Below are 22,789 nucleotides of genomic sequence, written 5' to 3'. Positions count from 1 at the left end.
TATGTTTCCATTTGTTGTCTTTCAGACTTTCGTTATTCTTGTGCGTTCCATTTGACCTTTGTTTATTACGCTGTAAAAAACCATAGGAATTTTGAAACTTCGCAAGACTTTGCGATTTCCATTCGGTTTTAGAAGTATCGGTGACACTCATTATACTCTCATTTGTCTTTGTTGTAATATTGATTCCTGCTGTGTTGTTTTTAAAACTGGAAAAGCTTCCATTACCTAACCCTTCACGAGACAAAGAAACGTTATTTGAACCTTTGGAATTTTTCGTCTCCTTTTTATAACTGACCACAATATCTGTGGCGTTTTTGGATAATTCATAGAGTGTACTTGCTGAAATGTTTGTATTGCTATCAATGCCACTGCCGTTAAACACTTTGTTATATTCTAATTCGTTTTCACTCTTTGCACCTAGAATTTTTGAACCATTCTCGTCCGCCCTACCACTTGAAAAATGTCCTTTACCAAAGTCAGTTTTGTGACCGCTGCCCAGCTCCTGGACTGGTTCCATTTCTACTTCTTTATTTCCGTTAGTTTTGCTGATATCTTGACCATTATGAGGATAATTTACCGAAGCAGGTATATCTTCAGGTGTTCCTTCGCCAACAGTTTTTTCTTTCTCTATGTCCTTTACCTCAATTCCTCCACTTTCTTCGCCTTCATTATCCTCCTCCTCATCATTATCCTTAATTTTATAGATAACTGCATTCGCACCACTATCAGGCAATTTACGGTTAGTTGCTACAAATTTTGTGTTGTTGGAACTCCACTGGTCTGTAAAGTTATTGGTGTTGCTAATATTAGTATTTCCCTTAGACTCTTCGCTTGCTTTTTTGTCACCACGATTGTTGATGTCAAAAACCAAGTTATCACCACTTGCCTCCTCTGTCAGGCCACTTCCTTCTTCGTAACCATGGTTACTGACGTCACTGACCTGGTGACTACCACTTGCTTCTTCTGTCAGGCCACTTCCTTCATCGTAACCATGGTTACTGACGTCACTGACCTGGTCACTACCACTTGCCCCCTCTGTCAGGCCACTTCCTTCGTAACCATGGTTACTGACGTCACTGACCTGGTCACTACCACTTGCTTCCTCTGTCAGGCCACTTGTTTCTTCGTAACCATGGTTACTGACGTCACTGACCTGGTCACCACCACTTGCCTCATCTGTCAGACCACTTGTTTGTTCGTTACTATGGTTATTGACGTCACTGACCTGGTCACTACCACTTGCTTCCTCTGTCAGGCCACTTCCTTCTTCGTGACCATGGTTACTAACGTCATTGACCTGGTCACTACCACTTGCCTCATCTATAATGGCACTTGTTTCTTCAGTACCATGGTTACCGGTGTCGCTGACGTTCTCACCACCACGTACTTCATCTGTCATGTCTCTATCTTCGTTACCAATGTTACTTATGGCAATGACTTGGTCGCCACCGCTTGCTTCGATTATTAGCTTACTTGCTTCTTGTTTACGATGGTTTATGCTGTCAATAACCTGGTTATCAGCACTACTTTCATCTGTCAGGCCACTTGTTTCCTCGTTACCATCGTTACTAATGTCACTGTTCTGGTCCTCATCATCACTTGCTTTATCTGTCAGGCCATTTGGTTCTTCGCTGCCATTGTTATCGGTGTCACTCTCTTGGTCACCAATAACTGCCTCCTCTATGAGGCCACTTGCTTCTTCGTTGATATTATTTTCGTTGTTACTGCTTGGGCTACCACTAATTACTTGCTCTGTGAGGCCACTTGCTTCTTCGTTGCCATGGTTATCTATGTCATTGGCCTGGTCACCACTAATTGCCTCCTCTGTCAGGGCACTTGTTTCTTCGTTACCATGGTTATCTATGTCACTGGCCTGGTCACCACTAATTGCCTCCTCTGTCAGGCCACTTGTTTCTTCGTTACTATGGTTATCTATGTTACTGGCCTGTTCACTTCCACTTGTCTCCTCTGTCATACCACTTGCTTCTTCGTTACCATTGTTATCGATGTCACTGACCTGGTCACCACTTATTGCTTCATATGTCATACCACTTGCTTCTTTGTTGCCATTGTTATCGATGTCACTGACCTGGTCACCACTTATTGCTTCATCTGTCAGGCCACTTGTTTGTTCTTTACCATGGCTTCTGACCTCACTGACCTGGCCACTACCACTTGTCTCCCCTGTCAGGCCACTAGCTTCTTCGTTGCCATTGTTATCGATGTCACTGACCTGGTCACCACTTATTGCTTCATCTGTCAGGCCACTTGTTTGTTCTTTACCATGGCTTCTGACCTCACTGACCTGGCCACTACCACTTGTCTCCTCCGTCAGGCCACTTGCTTCTTCGTTGCCATTGTTATCGATGTCACTGACCTGGTCACCACTTATTGCTTCATCTGTCATTCCACTTGTTTGTTCTTTACCATGGCTTCTGACCTCACTGACCTGGCCACTACCACTTATTGCTTCCCCTGTCAGGCCACTAGCTTCTTCGTTGCCATTGTTATCGATGTCACTGACCTGGTCACCACTTATTGCTTCATCTGTCAGGCCACTTGTTTGTTCTTTACCATGGCTTCTGACCTCACTGACCTGGCCACTACCACTTGTCTCCTCCGTCAGGCCACTTGCTTCTTCGTTGCCATTGTTATCGATGTCACTGAGCTGGGCACCACCACTTGCTTCATTTTCATCACCACTTGCTGTCAGGACGCTTGCTCCTTCGTTACCATGGTTACTGAGGCCACTGACCTGGTCACCACCTGCTGTAAGGCCACTTCCTTCTTCGTTACCATTGTTATCGATGTCACTGACTCGGTCACTACCATTTTCTTTTTTTTCATCACCACTTGCTGTCAGGTCGCTTGCTTCTTCGTTACCATTGTTATCGATGTCACTGACTCGGTCACTACCAGTTTCTTCTTTTTCATCACCACTTGCTGTAAGGCCACTTCCTTCTTCGTTACCATTGTTATCGATGTCACTGACCCGGTCACTTCCATTTTCTTCCTTTTCATCACCACTTACTGTCAGGTCGCTTGCTCCTTCGTTATGGTGACTGTTTATGTCACCACTTGTTTCGCCTATCACACCACTTGCTTCCATATCTTTTCTTTCTTCCGCAGACATTTTGCTATACTCTTTCTTGCCTGCCAAATTTGTTGCTGTTCTTTGAATGTCGCCTTCCTCTTGCTTCAAGGAACTTCCTGTATTGCCATTACTATAGCTGAAGTTACTTGATAGCTCAGATGTTTTGAAATCTTTGCTGTAAATCTGGGAAGATATATTCAGTGTATTATCTGGGTACCCAGAGTTTCCACTGATATTCAAAGTAGTCTTTGTATTGGGCTTTAGATCTAAGATTCTCGCCTCCGTGTTGTAAGTTTCTCCGTATGCTGATTCTGAATCTTTGTCAGAATTTTTGTCGATATTTGCCATCAAAGTCTCTTCTTGTCCAGAGACGCCCATTCCTGATGAATCTTGATTTGTCTTTTCATCAAAAGAACTGCCTTCTCCTTCCATACTTTCAGGAAAGTCGTCTTTAAGGCTGCTTGCTTGATTGTCTTGGGGATGATCTTCGGTTTTGTAAGAATCATTACCACTTGAGCCCTCTTTTCGTGTGTCATTTTGTTGAGCAAGACTCCCATTTTTAGAATCTAATAATAGCTTTTCATGGAGTATGTCAAGATTTATTCTGGAAAAGCTACCGGACTCGTTTTCTGAATTATTCAAGGAATAACTCTCGCCAGTTTTGTCTGTTGTCTTCAAAGCCTCGCTGTATCCAGCTTCTCCACTTCCCGATGACTCTTGATCTAGTTTTTCTGCAGAAACTTCGTATTTTCTGATAAGATCATTAAAAGAACTTCCTTCTACGCTTTCAGGAAATTCGTTTTTAACGTTGCTAGCTTCATTTCCTTGGAAGCCTTTGTCTTTTCCACTTGTAGTGGCTTGCTGTGTGTAATTTCCTCGCGCAATACTAACATTAGGAGCCAACTGCATCTTATGATTCAATGTATCAAGATTTATTCTGGAAATGGTTTCTGAGTTGTTGTCAGTATTGATATTTGATATGTTATTGCCAGTCTTGTCGAGGACATCGCTGGTAGATGTCCATTCAGTATAGTTATCACGTTTTGTGGTGAAATTGTTATCCATCACTTGAGTGCCATAATCCTTGTAAAGGTTATTTTTCCTAGGATAGTTGTCTGAGTTAGTAGTATCAGTATTATCTTCGTCATGAGCTATTTCATGCGTCGTCTTGGCTCCAAGAAAGAGGCCACTTGATTCTTTATTAGAATCATCAACATCTTGTGATCCACTAACGTTTACTTTCTCTTTGAATTGATGCTTGATGCTTTCATCATCGTTTTTATTATCCCTTATATCATCACTACTTCCATCACCACTAGCAAATTTATCCTTGTCATAAGAAACATCTTCACCGAAATCTTCATCTTCGCCACTAGAAAGTGTATTGTCATCAAAGCCGTTGGTAACCAACTGATCGTTACCTAACGACCGGTACTTAAGACTATCGTCCCATTTCCTTTTATATTCATTAGGACCAGAAAATGTCACTTTTTTGGAGTTTAAATCTGTGTTTAAGACATAACGCCCATCTACAAAAGCATTCTCTGTTGGTCTTTCAAAATAACGTCTTGCATCTGTTTCTTTATTATCAGGTTTCCATTGCGTTTGCTGGTCAAAGATTACTGGCTTGTAATCATAGTCATTTGTACCTGAAAAATTGGATCGCAAATTGTAGTCAATTATCTTATATACAGTTTGGTTTACTTAAAAAATCAGACAAGAATAAATCTTATTTATGACACTTCTCTGTGTGTTGAATCAGATTTGGCCATATTCTACAATTTTCGCGTAAGAACAAAAGCAATTCTAAGTTTTCGGTTAGAAAAGTCAAAGATAGTCAAAACAATGACGAGATTTAATAAAATAACTTAGTAAATCACTAAGTATACTTACCCAAACAAACTTTGTAGAGAGGAACCAGCGATCCAAAGAGTAACGTCAAAAATACACAAGATTTCGCCATTGAGACTCAAACACAACAGACACAAGGCGTTTAGCAACAAGACAAAAGAATATCCTCCTTTCTTTCCAAAAGGTCGTCACAGGCAATGATTTTTATTTAGGTCGTTGACATCATTTTTCTTCTCTTTTTTTATGTCGAGGTTTTTTTTTTCTTCCACTAGAGATAATGTTTTCGAGCAGTCCTCATTCTCTAATTTTCGTAGTGATAATTATAGAACATTTTCTAATTTCACACAACAAGAGTCATTGATTTGAAATGTCAAAAATGACAAAATTCAAGATAAATCATTTTTCTACTCAAGCACAACGACATGTACGCCTACCAAACCATCTCAACCGAAATATCACACTAAGACCTGTCAATGGATAGTCTATCGACAGGTATTCTGCCAATCTGTGCAAGAGTTTCTCGTGTGCCCCAGAAATGACACAGGTTTAGTTTAATGGACATATATATCACGTCATTAGTTTATTTTAAACCTTGTTTTATCCATTTCTCATCTTTTATTTTCTTTCTTGAAGAAATGCCAAAATTTGAAAAATATTATTCGATCAACGAGGCCCTTAAAAAGTAGATGAACTATGGCTGGAAGACAGGTCAAGAAGATTAGTTGTATTTAACAAAGGTTATTAAAGGCTTTGATTATGTTGGTTAACTGTGTTAGTCTTGAGTACTCAGAAAAACTCACAAATCGATATAAATAATTGATGCTACTGGTGAGGGCAACGCCGATGACCAATGTCATCACGGGCTCCTCTCTTAAAACACTCCTTTATGATCCGGTCTTGCGTTCCTGAAATTCGTACCATGCAAGATTTCGAGTTAGCTTTTGTAAGCTCCACATCTTTCGATTTATATCATCTTTTAGAAATACCGTCTTCAAATATGGAATTTTAAAAATATTTTGCTGGATTGCATGACATGGAAGGGCGTGTCACACTCTGCTTTATTGATAAATCAAAGGCTCATTTTCAATTTTGGTGGAATTTATTTACACCATATTTACATTGGATATTTAACCTCACAAACTTAGGCAGATCTCCAAGTCCACCGACCTAGTATTTAACAATGATATATCTATATCAAAAATATTATTCACTATATACCAAAACAAACCATATTATGACACACTTCCCTATCAATCAAAATATTAAAATGACATACAATTATAGAGTACAACTCTTGCTATTTATATATATACACTTAGTGTATCAGTTCCCAAGCTAAAACCTATGCAGCTTTTATAGAGACCTTTGCAGCATTTCGGAATGCAGGTCGACTTGGAGGGCAAAACACGTGACAGCCACAGCCATGTTAGATGGCAGGAACAATACAATCGTTTTACATGAGAAGGATTTAAATTCCCGAGAGCACAGGGAATTTATTGTTCTGCCATCTAACCACAAGCAGCCCAAGCCGTATAATGGCCACCGGCACGTGACGGTGCAAAGCCTCTATAGGTTTCCAAATATCATGAGATGTAAATTATTTTGTCTTGTCCTCTAAATTGAGCTCCTTTGACGTCACATGCAAGGGGTCTATTGACAAGACTTTTTTCACGTCTCTTCTGTATGTGTATATATTACATAAGCGTATCCAGGGGGAGGAGGGGGTACTTGCCACTAACCTAAAAATTTATCTTCCTCTCACTACCCCCTAACAACGAACAATGAGAAAAGGGGCTACAGACCTTCGTACCTACTGGATACTTCTTGAATTCAAAACCCAGTTGTTCACAACAACAGTAGCTGCACATTAAAAGAGTAATTTATCAGTGTCCCCGGTATTTAAGACCTTCAGTCCTTAGTTCTTCATAATCAAGAATTTGCATTTTCCATTAGCAAGGCAGCTTGCATTTTGACGCTTATGAAAATGTTCATCGTTGACTTTTCTTCATCCATTAACCGGGCGTAAAATACCCGTTTTGATTAATACATTAAACTGAATAATCTTTGACGAATGCTTTTAATGACTTCCTAATAATTTCCCCTATAAGTAGTTCATCTGGAATGATGATGAAGATGACGATGATGACGATGATTTGCATGTCGTTGATGCGCACTGTGAATATTCCTTTTTCTTCGATCCTTTTCCCTCTCATCTTTCACACGTTGATGGTCCTTAATTAACTGTGTTAGAATCTTAGACTGCATGTCGTACAAATCATCCATCCTTTGCAACAGCTTTCTCATCAATATAATACCAATCTTAGGCTTCTTGACTGGCTTCTCTCTACTTGGTTCAGAAGCGCGCGCTGTAGAATTTGCTGGAGAATCAATTTTAGATTTCTTGGCCACCCTTGTCGAGAATCTTGCAATCGCAAGCTTTGGAATCGAGGGAGAACCAAAGACTTTATAATTTTTCTTGTGGTCTTCATTTTCTTTCCGTTTCCCTTCTAAAAAGTGGCTCGTATTGATGTTATTTCGCGACCCTTTCAACCAAATGTTGATCTCATTTCTTCTGTGCAAGTGATTTGCCTCAGATTTTTTCAAATCGTTTTCTAGAGTTTCCAAATCGCGTTTCCTAATTTGTGGATCTTTTTCTGTTTTGAGTTTCATTAAGTGCGCCTTTGCTCGCTCAAGAGCGGAGTATTTTGCGGTTTCAATGATGGTCAGAATTTTCTCAATTTTCTCAATCGTTGCTAGTTTCGTTTTCGCAACCTCGTCTCTCTTTTTATCTTCGTCCAATTTCTTTTTCTTCTCTTCTATTTTCTTCTGCAAATCTTCTTTATTTGTGCTTTCGTCATTATTAATGAGGTTTTTATCTTTCTGAATTTTGTCTTCATCATTTTTAACATCCTGATCAAACCGCATTTTCTCCTTCTTGGTTTCAGACTCCACGTCATCAATAATGTGATTGACAGCTGGCGGTGACAGACCAATGGTATTTTCGATCTTTTGGACGACCGACGCTGCTTTCTTTGTATCGTGAACCTTGTTTAGAGCTTCAGTAATAATCGGTTCAACTGAAAATAATATCAACAACATCTATGTGTTAATAATAATGTTATAACAAAACAGATATTTTTACAGTTAGAAAAATACAGGAAATTCGTAGGTAACTTTACTGAAAAAAAAGTAATAATAATAATAATAATAATAATAATAACAACTTTATTTAATGAGGGTGGCACTAAATAGTGTACTACACTAATAAACTTGTGGCCCTCAATATAAAACTACTAATATTTACAAATTTAAAAATATAAAATATATGTAATAACAACTATCAACACGAACTTATTAGAAAAATTGACTATGTAATGTTTAATAAACGAGCAGGAGTGTTTTATCGGGTATAAAACACGAGGCGCAGCCGAGTGGTTTTAGACCCGATAAACCACGATCTGCGAGATTATTGAACGGCTTAGAAAACTTATGATGTTTGTTCTCATTGTGTACCGATTTTTTTACGAAATGAACCAAGTTTGATAGAGAAAATCCAAGTTAAAGTTTATGCAAATGAAGACGAATCTTTATCAGATATAAAATCACCTTCATGGTCATGATTTCTATTGTGTTTTCTTCATGAATTATTAATGAGTTTTCTAAAGTATGATAAAACATTACATGAAGATTAAAATGAACTATATATAAATTTAACTGTGAAGCTCAGCGACACCACGCTCACGCGGACGACGCAGCTGAACGTAAATAATATACTTCAGCAACGTCGAAACGCCGCCCCATGAACACGACGCCTCCAAGGTAGGAATATCCCAACAAGAAACTTACAAAAAAAAGAATTTAAGTATGGTTAAAAGAGGTTTTGTACCACCACGTGACGGCAGCCATGTTTGATAGCAGGAACAATACAATCGTTTTACATGTGAAAGAATTCAATTCCCGAGAGCAAGAGGGATTTTATTGCTCCGTCTAACCACAGGCAGCCCAAGCTGTATTATGGGCGCCGGCTCGTGATGGTGCAAAGCGACTATTTCTACATAGTAGTCTTTCATCCATCGAATTCAAGATACTTACCAACTTGTTCATAATTTGTTTCAGGCTGATATCCATATGCTTGAGGATTGGGGTTCTGTGGCCAAGATAAACTATCCATATTCCCGTTTATTCCAGGGTTTGTCCATGAGTTGTACCCGTTGTACGCTTGTGGCATTGGCTGTTGTTGTTGGGGGTATACCGCTTGACCTTGGTACTGCAGGCCTGGTTGTTGTGGATTTGGGTTATCGTTAAATTGTTGATCCATTGGATTGACATCTTCATCTTCATCTTCGTCCGCGTCATTGTTCTTCTGCTCGTTAGAGTACTGCATTGCTGGATCATGATATTGAATGGGTAATGGTGCTGGCATAGGAAGCTGTGGGCTCACAAAGGGCATTTGAGGGACTTGAGGTTGGTAGTATTGTTGGTTCGGTGGTGCGAACTGAGTGGCAGGCTGCTGTACTGGTATTGCGGGCTCAGGTTGCCCTGGGAAATCAAACTGAGAATACATTGGTGGAGTCTTTAGTGCTGGAGGACTGGGCTCGTGTAGCTGCTGAGGCTCTGGAACTTGAACTGGAGGCACGGGTCTGAAATGGTGCGCTGTGATTGGACGAGAATGATACCGGGCCAAATCTTTCAACATTTTTGCAAGATCCGGAGGATGAGGACGCTGCCCTGCTTTTACAGGAGGCTTTGAACTAACAGGCTTGAATGTTGCCGCTGCTTTTTGGTAATGCGGATTCAGATGAGACAAACTATCAGAGAATCGATTAACCTGTGGAGGTGGGGATGTCCAGGAGGACTGTGGGTAGAACGTTTGGGTGTTGGGCTGTGGTGGAGGAGGAGCGAACGCGTCAGAGTACGGGTGGGAGGAAGACGCTGCAAAAGGAGTTTGAGTGTACGACGAAAATGGCGCCTTCTGCAACTGCATTTCGTTGCTATAGCTTGGTAGTTGCTGCTGGACTGAACTGAGAGATTGCAGAGGTTGAAGATCACTGAATGGAGACGACTGTGGCAAATACTTCGCCTGCTGATTCTGTGGCTGAGGAGACTGTATGTGGGGTCTATTATCTTGGCGTTGAGCTGGTTTCTGAGGTTTCTTCTCAGTAATCTTGTGCTTTGGAGCAACCTTCACTATTTTATGAGCAGGTTTATTCATTGGAGGATTATTAATCAAACTTGGCTGTCGCTGTGGTTGAGGATTTGGTTGGGACATACCATTAGCTGGAGCAAAACTCATTGGGTTTGCCACATATGGATTATATTCCTGGGGTGTCTGTGGTACTAGTGCAAAAGATGCAACCTGTGGACCCCATCTTGGTGGTGGTAAAGTACTATCCTGGTATTGACTCTGAAGAGGATTTTGTACTGCAGGTGTGTTGAACGCCTGATACGGTCCCGATGGAAGCGGGGCTGGCTGGAAGGAAGCTGGTGGCATTGAAAAAGGTTGGAAAGCGGCCTGAGGAGCAGAGGGGAAAGACATTGCTGGAGCTTGCTGAGCCGGTTGTTGTGGTTCGTCCGCATAAGAAGCGTACGGATTTGGAGCATTAAAACTCTGTTCTTTAGGCATAAAGTCTGCCATTCCTGCTTGATTCTGATACTGTCCCATACCACCAAACCAGGGTACTACAGGAGCAGCAGGTTCGGGAGGTGACGGAGGGGTAGTAATCTTATTCCTCAAAGCAAGTTCAAGCTTCTTGCGAGCACGATTCTTAGCAAAGAATTTAGCAACCTCCAGCTCAACGATGAGTTTCATTACATCGTTCGCTCCTTTGACATCCTCTTCAGCGAGTTTCTCGAGTTTTTGAAACTTGGATTTTTTGACTTCATCATTTTGTGACGAAATGATGTCTTTGAATTTTTGCATTTCGCTGTGAAGTGCCGAGGTCAGATTTTTTGTTTTATCAGGAGCAACTGAGGGGTCTAGACCCATCTCCTTTTCTATGCTTGTCAGGGCTTCAGAAGCTTCTTGAGCATTTTTTAGCTTCTCTTTAGCTTTCATAACTTGGTCCTCTGAAATTAAGGGTAAAAATAAATGTTTGGCTTTATTTGATACAAGTTTTGTATAGAAGGAATTGGACCATGCTTCTTCCCATAGCCATTTTTTTCTCTTACTAATGCGCATGATCATTTTTTCGACGAGCATGCGCAGTAAGAGATTGGAAAACGAGATTGGAAACGTATGATCCTGTGACAAATGGCTTGCATTCTGGACCAATAAAAATACTAGAAAATTAAAGGCCACCCAATCACAGTAAAGCATCGTATACTTGGCGCGCGTCCGTTGCCATGAAAGTAAGAGGACAAGATGGCTGCCATGTTGGTTGACATAACAAAAGAAAGCAAGACAAAATATTTTTTTACAGTCAACCAACATCGCGTTCATGTTACCACATGCACACACGGGGTAATAACACAAACATGACATGTACGCAGTGTTTTATTTTACCTGTTTGGAAAGCTTGTCGTCTTTCTCTCTCGGCTCCAGAAGACTCTTCGTCCCCACTAGCCTCGTTTCCACTCCCAACACTTCCTTCCCCTGAACTCGACCCAGAAACAGAGCTATCTTTTTCCTCTTTACTCTTGGATTCCTCAACTTTATTCACGGAGTCTTTTGCTTCCACTTTTTTAGTGTTCTTTTTTTCAACTGTTGACCTTTTTCTCGCCTTTTCTTCGTCGCGCGAGGTTTTTACTTTATGATTTTTATGAATTGATTCGAGTTTCTTGGGTTTCTTTGAAGTGTCGGCATTTTTTTCAAACTTTACTAACTCTGATCGTTTCTTTGCATTTTCATCAATCTCCCTCTCTTCATCGTTATAGGGAGCTTTGCCATCTTCTTCATCGACGTCTTCGTCTTCTTCATTAAACGCAGGAGCCTCTTGCGAAAACATTCGGTCTACATTTCCATCTATTGAATTTTCTGTGAAAATATTTTTACTATAGATTAATAAAACTGATACGAGCCTAATGAGAGGTGACCGTCTATTTCAACAGAGTGTTTTGAATCCCTAAGATCTATTGAAGCTAATAACTTCATGAACTGATGACTTGCTTACCTGCTCGTCTCCCTGCATCCTCGTCTTCTTGCTCTTGCTCTTCTACAGGTTCTGGTTCTTCGTCTCTTGCAGAGGTATTCGGTGGGCCGTTATACTCCAAATAAGGCTCTTCTGTATCATCCTCGTCAATGTTGGATAGAAGACTCGTGTCTAATTCTGGTGTAAGAGTCTCTCGTTTCACAGCATCTTCGAAAAATTCTTAGAAAACAAAATACGGTTTTAGTGAAAAAATTTCCAAAGGAGATCAAGTATAATTTTAATGGAAAACAATTAAAAGCCAAATCCACGGGTGGCATAGTGCACACTTCTAATGCGCAGCCTCTTATAACCACTTGGGTCATGTGCTCAATCCTCTGAACTACCATCATGAGTAGAGTTGTTTGTTGGTTCTCTCCTGTGCGGCTTCAAGGGTTTTTCTCCGGGTTCTCCGCTTTTCCTCCCTACGCAAAAATCAACCTAACGCGGTAACATCTAGATTTTAATTCAATCATGGAACGAGGGCCACAGGTTTGTTCATGTGGGCTTGTTAGCCACTGGCTATTAAGTGCTACCCTCGTAAATCAAGGACGATTTATCTAACCTTGTTGGCTTGAGTGATTGACCAGAATGAATGACACGACCAAGAACAGCGTCCTAACAGGCGCTATCGAGATCATCTGTACTCCTGCGAATAAAAAAGAAATTGTTTGGACAATTGAGCAACTAGGATGTACATGTTTATGTGAAGTTTTGTGTATTGAAGGACAGCGAGCAGTGCTAGAATATTTTGGCGCCAAAATGGGCGCGCAAGCGAAAACTTCATATAACATGCAACAATAGATGGGTCTTTTTAGTCATCAGGTCTAAAGTTGGACAACATTGACCATGCAATTTAAGCCGAGGTAAACAATACTCAAGGGATGGTGATGTAGTGTGTTAATTGGGGCAAGATTGAATTCAAAAGGATGGACCAATTGGGTTTTGTTTTCTAAAATGAAATCATCGCTAATTTTTTGATGCGGTAGTTTCCAACCCTACGAAAATCATTCGCTTCCTTGTGAAATTTTATAGTCAGTCTCCCAAACACTACATTCGCCTTGTTTATAATACACTAAAAATTACGCTATTCTCGATGAAAACTAGTTGTCCAGAGTTTGACATGAAATTATGACAGCAAAATTAAACAATGTTTTTCAAGTTCTAAGGATTTTCATAAGAGTTTATTTAATAAGATTTGGCATATCTAAAACAGATCGTCAGTGTAGGGACATGTTATCAGTTAATGGGATGAGTCATTTTTTAGGAAACAAATGTTAATAATATTCAGGAAGCAAGAATATAAAACCATAAACGACTGAAGCAAAGTGTATTTGATGTAATAGTTTCAATATTTAGCGGTTCCATACCTGCTTCTTTAGTTTATTCTCCAAAAGACCTGAACATTTCATCTTCAAAATGACATTTTCATGTACTACTCTGATCTCATTTTCGTAATCGGTCAGTAAAGGTCGCAAAAATCACCATCTTATCTCTCCGTTTCCCTCGACAAAGCGGTGTGAACGTTTTCTATATGATTTCATCGGTCGTTTTGTTGTGTGAGTCAGTTTTGATTTGCTCATAACACGGATCGTTTTGCTTCAATACCTTGAAAAAGTATACATTGGAATTATGACAGAAAGAAAGAATGTCACACGGAAACCTACATCCGCCATGTTTGTTATCACAATCACTTCTTCTTCGACCGTAGGGATAGTTCATCAAATTGAAAAAAAAAATAAATAAATAAAGCAAAAAGCTCAGACAGTAGCATAAACTTTTTCTTGATTTTTAGCGTTAGAATAAACCTCGCTAAAAAGGACCAAGACGTTTGAGTTAACCATGCATTTGTATTACTTCGACGGAATTTGTCGGTACCTTGGCACTGAGTAAATGCGATACTGTTAACTTCTGCTAATTTTTTTATAAAATCCATATTAAGGATCCATGTAACAAAGACTCTTTTTCTATTTCTTCAACGAATGACTGCCGAACGACTGACTGTGCTTTTCGCCCGGTGGACCACACACACGATGTATCCTCGTAATGTTTTTGACGGTGAACGGACTCTACCGGACATTCCTCTATGATATCCGTATCGGAGGCTTTTGACTTGAAAATGAACGAAGACAAATAAAACAGAGAGCCCTTTTTCGCTTGAATAGAAAAATAAATGGAAATTTTACAAAATCAATGAACTTTTCTCTACCGTGTGAATCGCTTCACAAGGTAGGACACTCCTGGGGCAATCGGTTCATTGACCTCGTAAAACACACTTAAAGAACAAAATCTTACCTGTAAAAGACTCCCTTAAAAGTACAACATGTCTTCTACGATTCTAAAGTCTCTTGGTAGAAATATCTCAAGAAAAATGCTAGATTTTGTGGTAAATTTTAGTGTTTTTTTTCTGTGATGTTACGCCATATTGGAATTTTCTTCGACCCGACGAAACAGGGAAGTTTGGCGATAAGATCATCGATCGTCATCGACCAATCAGAGCGCGGGAAAAAATTCTACAAAAGTCGGTCAGCGATTATTTATATTTGTACAAGTCAATGACCCGTTACGAGAAAAGTCACAACTTGGAAGATCAACCAACTATACCTGCCGTCCAAAACACTTCGTAAATCGTCTGTCAAAAAAAAAATCTTTAAGGAATTCTTTACGCCATTTTCAGAAACGTTGCTGACCAAAACTACCACAGGCTCAAAAGGAAAGTTTAAAATCCGAGGTTCAAAAATATTGTCAATTATATTTTAAGCCTTTTGTAAATTAATTTTAATCACATAAAAGAAGAACAAACGTGTTTTGGGTTCGAGGTTAATTTGATTACAGCGTGTACCAGTGAGTTGAGGTAATTCAACAAACAAGCTTGTATATTTCTTGTTGTTCATTCGAACGGATAATATTCCCTGTTATCTCGAAAGAAAACGAAAATAATTCGACAAATCGATATTATGTTGTGAGAAAATTCGCCACCGAAAGCGACAGTGTTAAGTTCGAGTCAACAATCGGAAAATCACCCTTCCTTCTTCTAGTCCAGACGAAAGTATTTTATCACTCCAGACAATTCTTGTTTGACAGATGCAAAAACAAAACAAAACAAAAAAGATAGAAACATGTGTCGAACGCATTCACAAAATTTGCGACGCGGAAACATTTCCATATTTTCATCTTTGGCCCTACACATTGTGGTGGTACATCAATCTTCCTTTCATTTCCAAATGTCAAAAATTCTAGTCCCTTATATATATGCCATAGACGTAGAAAGAATGAAAATTTACGTTGTCTTTCGCGGAGAACCCGTTCATAAGAACCTGTTTCAATTAGGGTAGGGTGGTCCTACTGCTATGGCTATGGTGTTCCCAGGGGAGCGGTATATGGGCCTTAGAAACAACATTACAAAGACACCGTGGAAACATGGCAAGATTTTACAACAATCAAAATTTATTAAAATATTTTGAAATAATACAAACACTTATCTATTTTCTATAACATTTGTTCCTTTTAATTTTCCTTTTTTTCTGTTATGGAGCGATTTTTGTATGAATTGGAAACATACTGTACTGTATTACAGTACGTATATGGTATAGACCTCTTGCATTGAATTCCTAGAGGAATTGTTCTGGGAACAAAACATACAATGGGCGTCTTTCAGTTTTTATGCAAAAATAATCCATTGTTCTGTTCCCCAGAACAATTCCTCTAGGGACTCAGTGCAAGGGGTCTATTGCTGGGTTTCACTCAGCTGATAAAAGTTTTTGAATATCAATATCTACTCCAAATGGTGGTCAAACACTGACCACCATGTGCTGTCAACCAGAAAGAATTCTATTGAAATACTTGTGATTCAGCTGATGAACATCCCCTCCCCCAGTAGACAGGAAATGATGTCTAGTGAAACCCAGCAATACAACGGCTTCGGCATGTGACTAAATTTGGCCTATATCGTTTTCCACTTCTATAAAACAGCTTTAATCAAATTTTTGTCACGTGATTAATTCAACATACTATCACGTGACTGTAACCTTCTGATTTGGAATAACAGGACTAATTGAGTACTCGTTGAGAGTGTTCAGCGGTATCTTTGGTCCGTAAGGTTGCGTTGCCTTCTGGGAGTTGGGCTTCATTCCAGGTATTAGGCCAGAGTTCATGACTTTAGGGAGAAGGGTTCGCAACGCTGTCTCTCCTGCTTTTTGGAATACCTTCCCGGCATCCTTTATGATCTGCATTAGGTCACGTGACGTGCGATCTTTGATTGGCGCGGCTATAGAGAAAATAAAGAGAAATGAATTATAGAAAATTAAAAACTACATTTATTTGCATTTTGAAGTTTATCACGTTTTTCTCGCTGAGATCTAGATTCGTAAAGTAGCTTCGGTAAAAAACCTAGCTTCTTGGTATAATAAAGAACCACAATTCATCACTACCATGTTCAAGTTGTCCATTATTCCTCATTGCAGAGAGTTAACAATTTGACTTTCACGTAGTAAGATTGTTGACAGGGTAGTTCTTCTTAATCCAGTGATTTTATAACAGGATTTTTTGAACAACCCTCGGGGGGCCTAAGAAAAGGTTAAACCTCTGACAATAACAACACTTAATTGGCTTCCTAGTGTCTTCTTAGCCAATCACAGGACTTCTCTTTTATATACTCGTATTGCCAAATTTCATCTATTATTTCTAATTTGAAATCGTTCTGTTGTCGAATAAAGTCACTCTCAATTGACAGTGAGAAGTTGTAAAGATCATTACCTCTCGTCTGCCGTGGTGAAGAAACAAGAACAACGATGATAATAACAGCTCCAACGAACTTGTCCTTGTCGTAAGGGCTCCACATCTTGTCACAATACAAAACAGAAACTAAACAGACCATTCAGTAGTGGGAATCTGATTTCTCTTATGACCAACAATGAAAGGATATTTGATACAAAGTCATTTGGTTTGAAAGATTTGCTTGGTAAACCGCCAAAAAAGATTGATTTTTGACTCAAGAAATAATATAAATAAAAAGAGGTAAACATGAAGTGTTTCGGTCACGTGGTCGCGCATTAATGATTCTCGCGTAACGAGGACCTGTTGGTTGATGTTGTGATTGTAACAAATATAGGTACACTGTTAAAGGGACTGGGCAACGGTAAAGAATGATTGTGATAGACTGGTTTGGTTACTAACGGGGAAAAGGTAAATGTAAATTACTTTGAAAGAAGTATTTTGTAAAATGCTTTTTCAACGAGAAAGAAAATAGAAAAAAAAAAACAACTTTCACATCTTATGGACATCCTGATACGACCTCTGAGCTGATCTAAGTCAGGGCATGGCTAAGTCACAGATCAAACCCTGAAACAACCTCTGGGCTGATCTAAGTCAGGGCATGGCTAACTCACAGATTGAACCCTGAAACAACCTCTGGGCTGATCTAAGTCAGGGCATGGCTAACTCACAGATTGAACCCTGAAACAACCTCTGGGCTGATCTAAGTCAGGGCATGGCTAACTCACAGATCAAACCCTGAAACAACCTCAGGGCTGATCTAAGTCAGGGCATGGCTAACTCACAGATTGAACCCTGAAACAACCTCTGGGCTGATCTAAGTCAGGGTATGGCTAACTCACAGATCAAACCCTGAAACAACCTCAGGGCTGATCTAAGTCAGGGCATGGCTAACTCACAGATCAAACCCTGAAACAACCTCTGGGCTGATCTAAGTCAGGGCATGGCTAACTCACAGATTGAACCCTGAAACAACCTCTGGGCTGATCTAAGTCAGGGCATGGCTAACTCACAGATCAAACCCTGAAACAACCTCTGGGCTGATCTAAGTCAGGGCATGGCTAACTCGCAGATTGAACCCTGAAACAACCTCAGGGCTGATCTAAGTCAGGGCATGGCTTACTCACAGATCAAACCCTGAAACAACCTCTGAGCTGATCTAAGCCAGGGCACGGCTAACTCACAGATCAAACCCTAAAACAACCTCTGGGCTGAACTAATTCAGGGCACGGCTAATTCGCTGATTGAATTGGAATTGAGCATGCTCGAATCAAGGGAGCGACCTAACAATCTCTAATAAGTGCACTAGCTACTGCCACACCACCTTTTTTACTATCGAGATACAACATGACGGAAATATATTTCCGTCACTTCGTCACCGCTCCGTTGAACTTCAAGCAGGGAAATGAAAACTAATCTCCTTGAATATTGTCTTGACAACCTCCAATTTTGGCCGCTACGCAGGCTGTTGTACCCATAACCTCCTCATAACGAAAACCGATGGCTAGTGAGTAGTGTCTTGGAACGATAATCCTTGTCTTGACACTTCATCAGCACTTGAAGTCATTATTTTTATTATGAAAATATATATCTTGATTATTTACAATGTTGGATCTTACACTTTGTGAAATAAGTATTAAGATATTATCAAAATCAATAACTGTTATGACACATGGGAATATAAAATATTAGAACAAGAAATAAATTATTTTGGTCACGTGAGCGTGTCACCCAATTACTTGCATCGATTATATTCTTTAATTTAAAAAATCACCAATCGCTATCCAAGATGGCGAATATAATCACGTGATTAAATGCTAAGATAAAAAACAAACATTTATGTATATTCAAAGTATTTACATTTTGAAAATTCTGACAATTGTCAACACACAACATCATTGGTTCACTAGTAAATGACGTCATAGTCTTTTAACTTATGTACAAAGAACATTAGTCCAATAAAACAGATTACTTTACGTTGGGCACGTTTTCCCATTTCAGACACTTGTCATTCTGTTAAGAATAAAACTCTTTGCCTGAGTTATATCCATATTTTGGTGTCTTCTCATGCGCAACCATTAAACAAAAAATAATACTCAAGAGACTTACATTTGGTCTGAAATGGGAAAACATTGCGACCAAGGTAAGGAGATCTATTGATAACAATGACTTAGAAAATCTTATTGAGAAACTCCTGAACCGCTTCCTCTGTGTGTTTGGTAGTAAGTTTATCTAGGTCCGATTTGTTGATTCCAAACTTTTTCCCAATAGCCTTTGCGAGTTGGGAAGCCTCCTTTAAAGACGCATTTACATTATCGAAAACTTTCTTCAGTTTGTTTTGCGTCTCGCAATGTTCCAGTAGTGCTTTTGCGACTTTGAACTTCAAGGTATTTGTCTTCTTGATCTTGTCTTTTAATTCGGCGAGTTTTTGGTGTCCAATATTGGAATGGATTTTTGCTTTACTCTTTTTTGACTGCAAAACTTTGCTCTTGGAATCGGCGTGCTCTTCTTTCTTCTTCGTTTTGCGTAGCTTGGTATTCGTCGCTCGTTTGTCTGCAAGCTTCTTTGCTTTTTTGCTTGGAAAACTCGATTTCTTTTCGCCTTTTCGTGATGGCTTCTTCGCTTTAACTGCTTTTATTTTCGGAATCTTTTCTTCTTCTTCAGCAGAATTTTCCATGGCACTTCCAGACCCTTTTTCGTCGCGATATTTTCCTTCAACTTTCTTCAAAACTGTTTTCTTTGCAACACTTTTTTTACTTGTTTTACCAGCTTTGGATTTGTGAATACTCTGTTTAGTCTTTTCCTTTCCTTTTTCGCCAGAAATGTAAGTATCAATATTGAAAAATTTATTCAGTCCTATATTCTCGATAAGTTTCTGGAGGACAGGCTTAGGAATGCGGTTAAAAAATTTCAAGCTTTTTTGATCTAAAGTGATATCATTTTTTCCTCTCGTGACGACGATCTTCTTAGATGGGTCAGCGGATATAACTTTAAGAAGATTTGCCAAGCCACCAGATCTTTTTACTCCTTTAATGACATGCGCTGAAGAGGATTTCTTCTTCCTTGGAATCTTTGATTTCTTCGAGTGTGAAACAGGTTTGACGTGTTTTTGAATCCTGTTTTTCTTGTTTCCTTTTTTGGAACTCCTTTTTGTAGTCGCATGTTTCGATTTCTTGTTTACTTTTCTTTTAGAACTTTTCTTCGTTTTCTTGTTTTCTGGTTTCTTTTCATGACGTTTTCCCTTGGAATGTGGGGCACTCATCAAATCTCGCATCACATCTTGAATAGATTCCCCATCGAGTACATTGCCATTATTGCTTCGTTTCACAATTGATCTCCTTGACCTCAAATGATCACGTGCAATATCACGTGACTTGCCACGTGACAGGAAGCCCCTTCCATGCTTGTTTATCCAAGCATATATTTCATTGGCGAGGTGATCGCTTTCGCCTTTAATCGTCTTAATCAATTTCTCTACATTTCCTCTCTTGTGTGTATTGGGTAGGCCTGGTTTTCTTAGGCGATCACGTGATTGATGACGTGTATGGTCATGTGACTGTAATCCTTTACTGTGTTTGTCTATCCATGCGTAGATCTCATTAGCTACTTTATCGCTCTCTCCTTTGAGGTCTCCAATGATGTGTTCAAGTTTCTGTTCTTTTTTACCTGTTTTGTGATCAAATAGCTGTTATTATTGTGTGACACTAAATGTAGCACCAGAATGAAAGATTTCACTTTGATTTCACTTGCGTGACAAGACAAGATTTCACTTGCGTGACAAATATAGCCAAACTCACCAAAACTGAAATGCATGTCATGCAAAAACTGTGCAGAAAGTTTCTATTGTTTGGTACACTAATATGGCTGCCTTGTCACGTGAGTGAAAACGTTCCATTGTAAGGGCCGTGAAGTCACGCATATATGCCTGGGTGACCATTAGCGTTATTAACACTTTCAAGAACTAGCTGATATTAGCTTCTGAATTTTTTCAAAGCCCATAGTTCTTTTTCCCAATTTGCATAAAGACTACAAGCATGCGCAGGCGTTTTTTTTTTTTCCTTTTCGGCTGTGAACAAGTTGGTCAGCCGTCAGGTGTTCGTACTTACCATCACAAACAGTAACAAAGAAAAATGAAGTAAAGATGAGAAGAAACAGCTTCCCTTTTTTCATTTCATCAATCAGTGCCATTAGACATTCTGTAAAGGAAAACAGACTTGGATTATATGTGCGTTCAGCGATAAGATTCTATGTCTTAGCGCTCTAACCTATCTGTACGTATTTGAAGGGCGTTCATAGGTACTCTAGTACTACTGACATAAGGGCGTGGTGGAATCACTATGTATCCTGAGTTTTCGTAATAAACCGATTGGTATTTTGGCAAACACACGCTAAAACATACCGTAGCACCTCTACCTTACCTAGTGTTCGCTTTTAAAAGAGGTTTGAATTGTTCTACAGTAAAGATAAAAAAAAAATTCGTGGTCGTGCAAAAAGCTGTCCGCGCGTTTGTCCGAACACTTAATACAGGAATCACTGTATTTTAAAGAACTACTGAAACGACTTATAAAATAAGACTTGAAAATATGGTCAATCAAAGCAATTGCGATTATTGATCCTTCCACACTAACTTGAAATCCGATCCTAGTAACATCATCTCCTTAACGTGATGCTTGACATGGGTTAACGCCTTCTATCACTGCTCCCCGTATACCAACGAAATCATTTTCTTTATTTCGACTCAAGAATCAAAAATACTTTATATGTAAGGGTTTTCAAATGCATGAGAATATTAATCGTTTTAAATATTGAAGAATTCTGATCGTGGCTCTCGTTTTATAAACACTTTTCTACTGCTTTCTATGAAGTTCCCAATGTGTTTGCGAATGGGAGGGAAATTAGAAATTCCCAGAAATCTTTATATTCGAAAAACACTAAAACTTAAACCGAGTATTGTTAAGTATTTTAACTGACAAATAGCAAAAAAGAAAATGAAGATTTAGTATTTTCAAATTCAATGTCACGATTGCCCCACCCATTGGAGCCAATCCTTTTTCAGTTCCATAAAATACAAACGAAAGAAAAAATATCTAGAATTCGAAAAGCATAATCTGAACGAATTACAAAAATATAATAATAAAAATAATAATAAAATAGCGTAATACATTTGCGAGTGGAAATTCTTGTTCTTTTGAAGGCAGTAAACTAGTTTACTCTACATAGTTCTTACAGTAAACAGAGATTTAAAAAACGCTCCCAACACAACGAAAAAAATAAAATGAAATAAAGTGTACAGATGTTTAAAAAAATCAAATAAACAGAAATGCTTAGTTGTTTTTATTTATTTTTTAACCTATTGGCAGACAGTAAATATTTAACATGCAAGTCGTGGATGTGACAAACAACGCCCAAAACAAAAAATAAAAAAGTCTTACCTATCTCTGCGGTGTTTTGTGCGCGTAAAAGTGGACCAAGAACCGATCTTTCAGGAACACCAAAGTCTACAACCGTAAAAGCCTCAACAAAATTGGAGTAATTTTGTGTTAATTCAGGGTACGCGAAGCCAATGTAGTTGGTTCGCGGTGGTGTTGTCTGTTTGGTTCCAGTTGAGTGAAACAACCTGCTTTCTGTCAAACATCGACGTGACGAGAATTGAGCGTGACGCCACTGTGCGCTCGGGTGATCAGATCTTCATAATATAATCCGATACGAACCAACGATACGTAGGCAAATGCGAGATCCTACTACAAGGAAGTAAAAAAAAAAACGTTTGTTGCCGAATTGTCCAATCTTCCTTTTTTGTTTTTTTTGTTTTTTTGTTTTTTGAATGGAACACTTGTATAAAAGACAAACACTCGGTTCGAGAAAATTAACAAATATTCTAAAAAGAGAAAGCTGGACACTTTGCAGGGTGCGATAGTGGTGAATCCAAGTTGTCTATAGCGCACAA

At 39.1% G+C, this 22,789-nt stretch overlaps 3 protein-coding genes across 3 annotated transcripts; all 3 read right to left on the bottom strand.

Moving 5' to 3' along the window:
- Positions 1 to 6,025: 6,025 nt before the first annotated feature.
- Positions 6,026 to 14,570, bottom strand: LOC116296001 (uncharacterized). The gene is made up of 6 exons (XM_031703965.2): positions 14,365 to 14,570; positions 12,635 to 12,718; positions 12,055 to 12,252; positions 11,448 to 11,918; positions 9,038 to 11,011; positions 6,026 to 8,022 (listed from the first exon to the last, which is right to left on the bottom strand). Exons 2-6 carry the CDS (start codon positions 12,708 to 12,710, stop codon positions 7,058 to 7,060), a joined length of 3,684 nt encoding a protein of 1,227 aa, XP_031559825.2. The 5' UTR covers positions 12,711 to 12,718; positions 14,365 to 14,570; the 3' UTR covers positions 6,026 to 7,057.
- A 924-nt stretch (positions 14,571 to 15,494) lies between these two features.
- Positions 15,495 to 17,383, bottom strand: LOC116296002 (uncharacterized). The gene is made up of 2 exons (XM_031703966.2): positions 16,825 to 17,383; positions 15,495 to 16,336 (listed from the first exon to the last, which is right to left on the bottom strand). The coding sequence occupies exons 1-2, from the start codon at positions 16,943 to 16,945 to the stop codon at positions 16,083 to 16,085; spliced, it is 375 nt and encodes a 124-aa protein (XP_031559826.1). The 5' UTR covers positions 16,946 to 17,383; the 3' UTR covers positions 15,495 to 16,082.
- A 573-nt stretch (positions 17,384 to 17,956) lies between these two features.
- On the bottom strand, positions 17,957 to 22,528 carry LOC116295992 (uncharacterized). Its single transcript, XM_031703954.2, has 3 exons — positions 22,275 to 22,528; positions 20,949 to 21,038; positions 17,957 to 20,508 (listed from the first exon to the last, which is right to left on the bottom strand). The coding sequence occupies exons 2-3, from the start codon at positions 21,028 to 21,030 to the stop codon at positions 19,013 to 19,015; spliced, it is 1,578 nt and encodes a 525-aa protein (XP_031559814.2). The 5' UTR covers positions 21,031 to 21,038; positions 22,275 to 22,528; the 3' UTR covers positions 17,957 to 19,012.
- Positions 22,529 to 22,789: the final 261 nt, after the last annotated feature.

This window comes from Actinia tenebrosa, unplaced genomic scaffold, assembly GCF_029948245.1.
Source record: "Actinia tenebrosa isolate PJP-AT-01 unplaced genomic scaffold, QUT_ActTen_1.0 PGA_scaffold6__47_contigs__length_16458017, whole genome shotgun sequence".
NCBI classification, from domain to species: domain Eukaryota; kingdom Metazoa; phylum Cnidaria; class Anthozoa; order Actiniaria; family Actiniidae; genus Actinia; species Actinia tenebrosa.
The sequence above is the reverse complement of the archived record's forward strand: the minus strand, read 5'-3'. Positions and strand labels throughout refer to the sequence as shown.

What these genes read in the sequence shown, in the direction of transcription:
- LOC116296001 (XM_031703965.2), bottom strand. Translation starts at nt 12,710, where the DNA reads ATGATCTCGATAGCGCCTGTTAGGACGCTGTTCTTGGTCGTGTCATTC. An exon ending in GGATGCAGGGAGACGAGCAG is followed by an intron (nt 11,919 to 12,054) that starts GTAAGCAAGTCA and finishes ATATTTTCACAG; the next exon opens with AAAATTCAATAGATGGAAAT. An exon ending in ACGACAAGCTTTCCAAACAG is followed by an intron (nt 11,012 to 11,447) that starts GTAAAATAAAAC and finishes CCTTAATTTCAG; the next exon opens with AGGACCAAGTTATGAAAGCT.
- LOC116296002 (XM_031703966.2), bottom strand. Translation starts at nt 16,945, where the DNA reads ATGGTCTGTTTAGTTTCTGTTTTGTATTGTGACAAGATGTGGAGCCCT. An exon ending in TTCACCACGGCAGACGAGAG is followed by an intron (nt 16,337 to 16,824) that starts GTAATGATCTTT and finishes TTTTCTCTATAG; the next exon opens with CCGCGCCAATCAAAGATCGC.
- LOC116295992 (XM_031703954.2), bottom strand. Translation starts at nt 21,030, where the DNA reads ATGGCACTGATTGATGAAATGAAAAAAGGGAAGCTGTTTCTTCTCATC. An exon ending in CTTTGTTACTGTTTGTGATG is followed by an intron (nt 20,509 to 20,948) that starts GTAAGTACGAAC and finishes ATCACAAAACAG; the next exon opens with GTAAAAAAGAACAGAAACTT.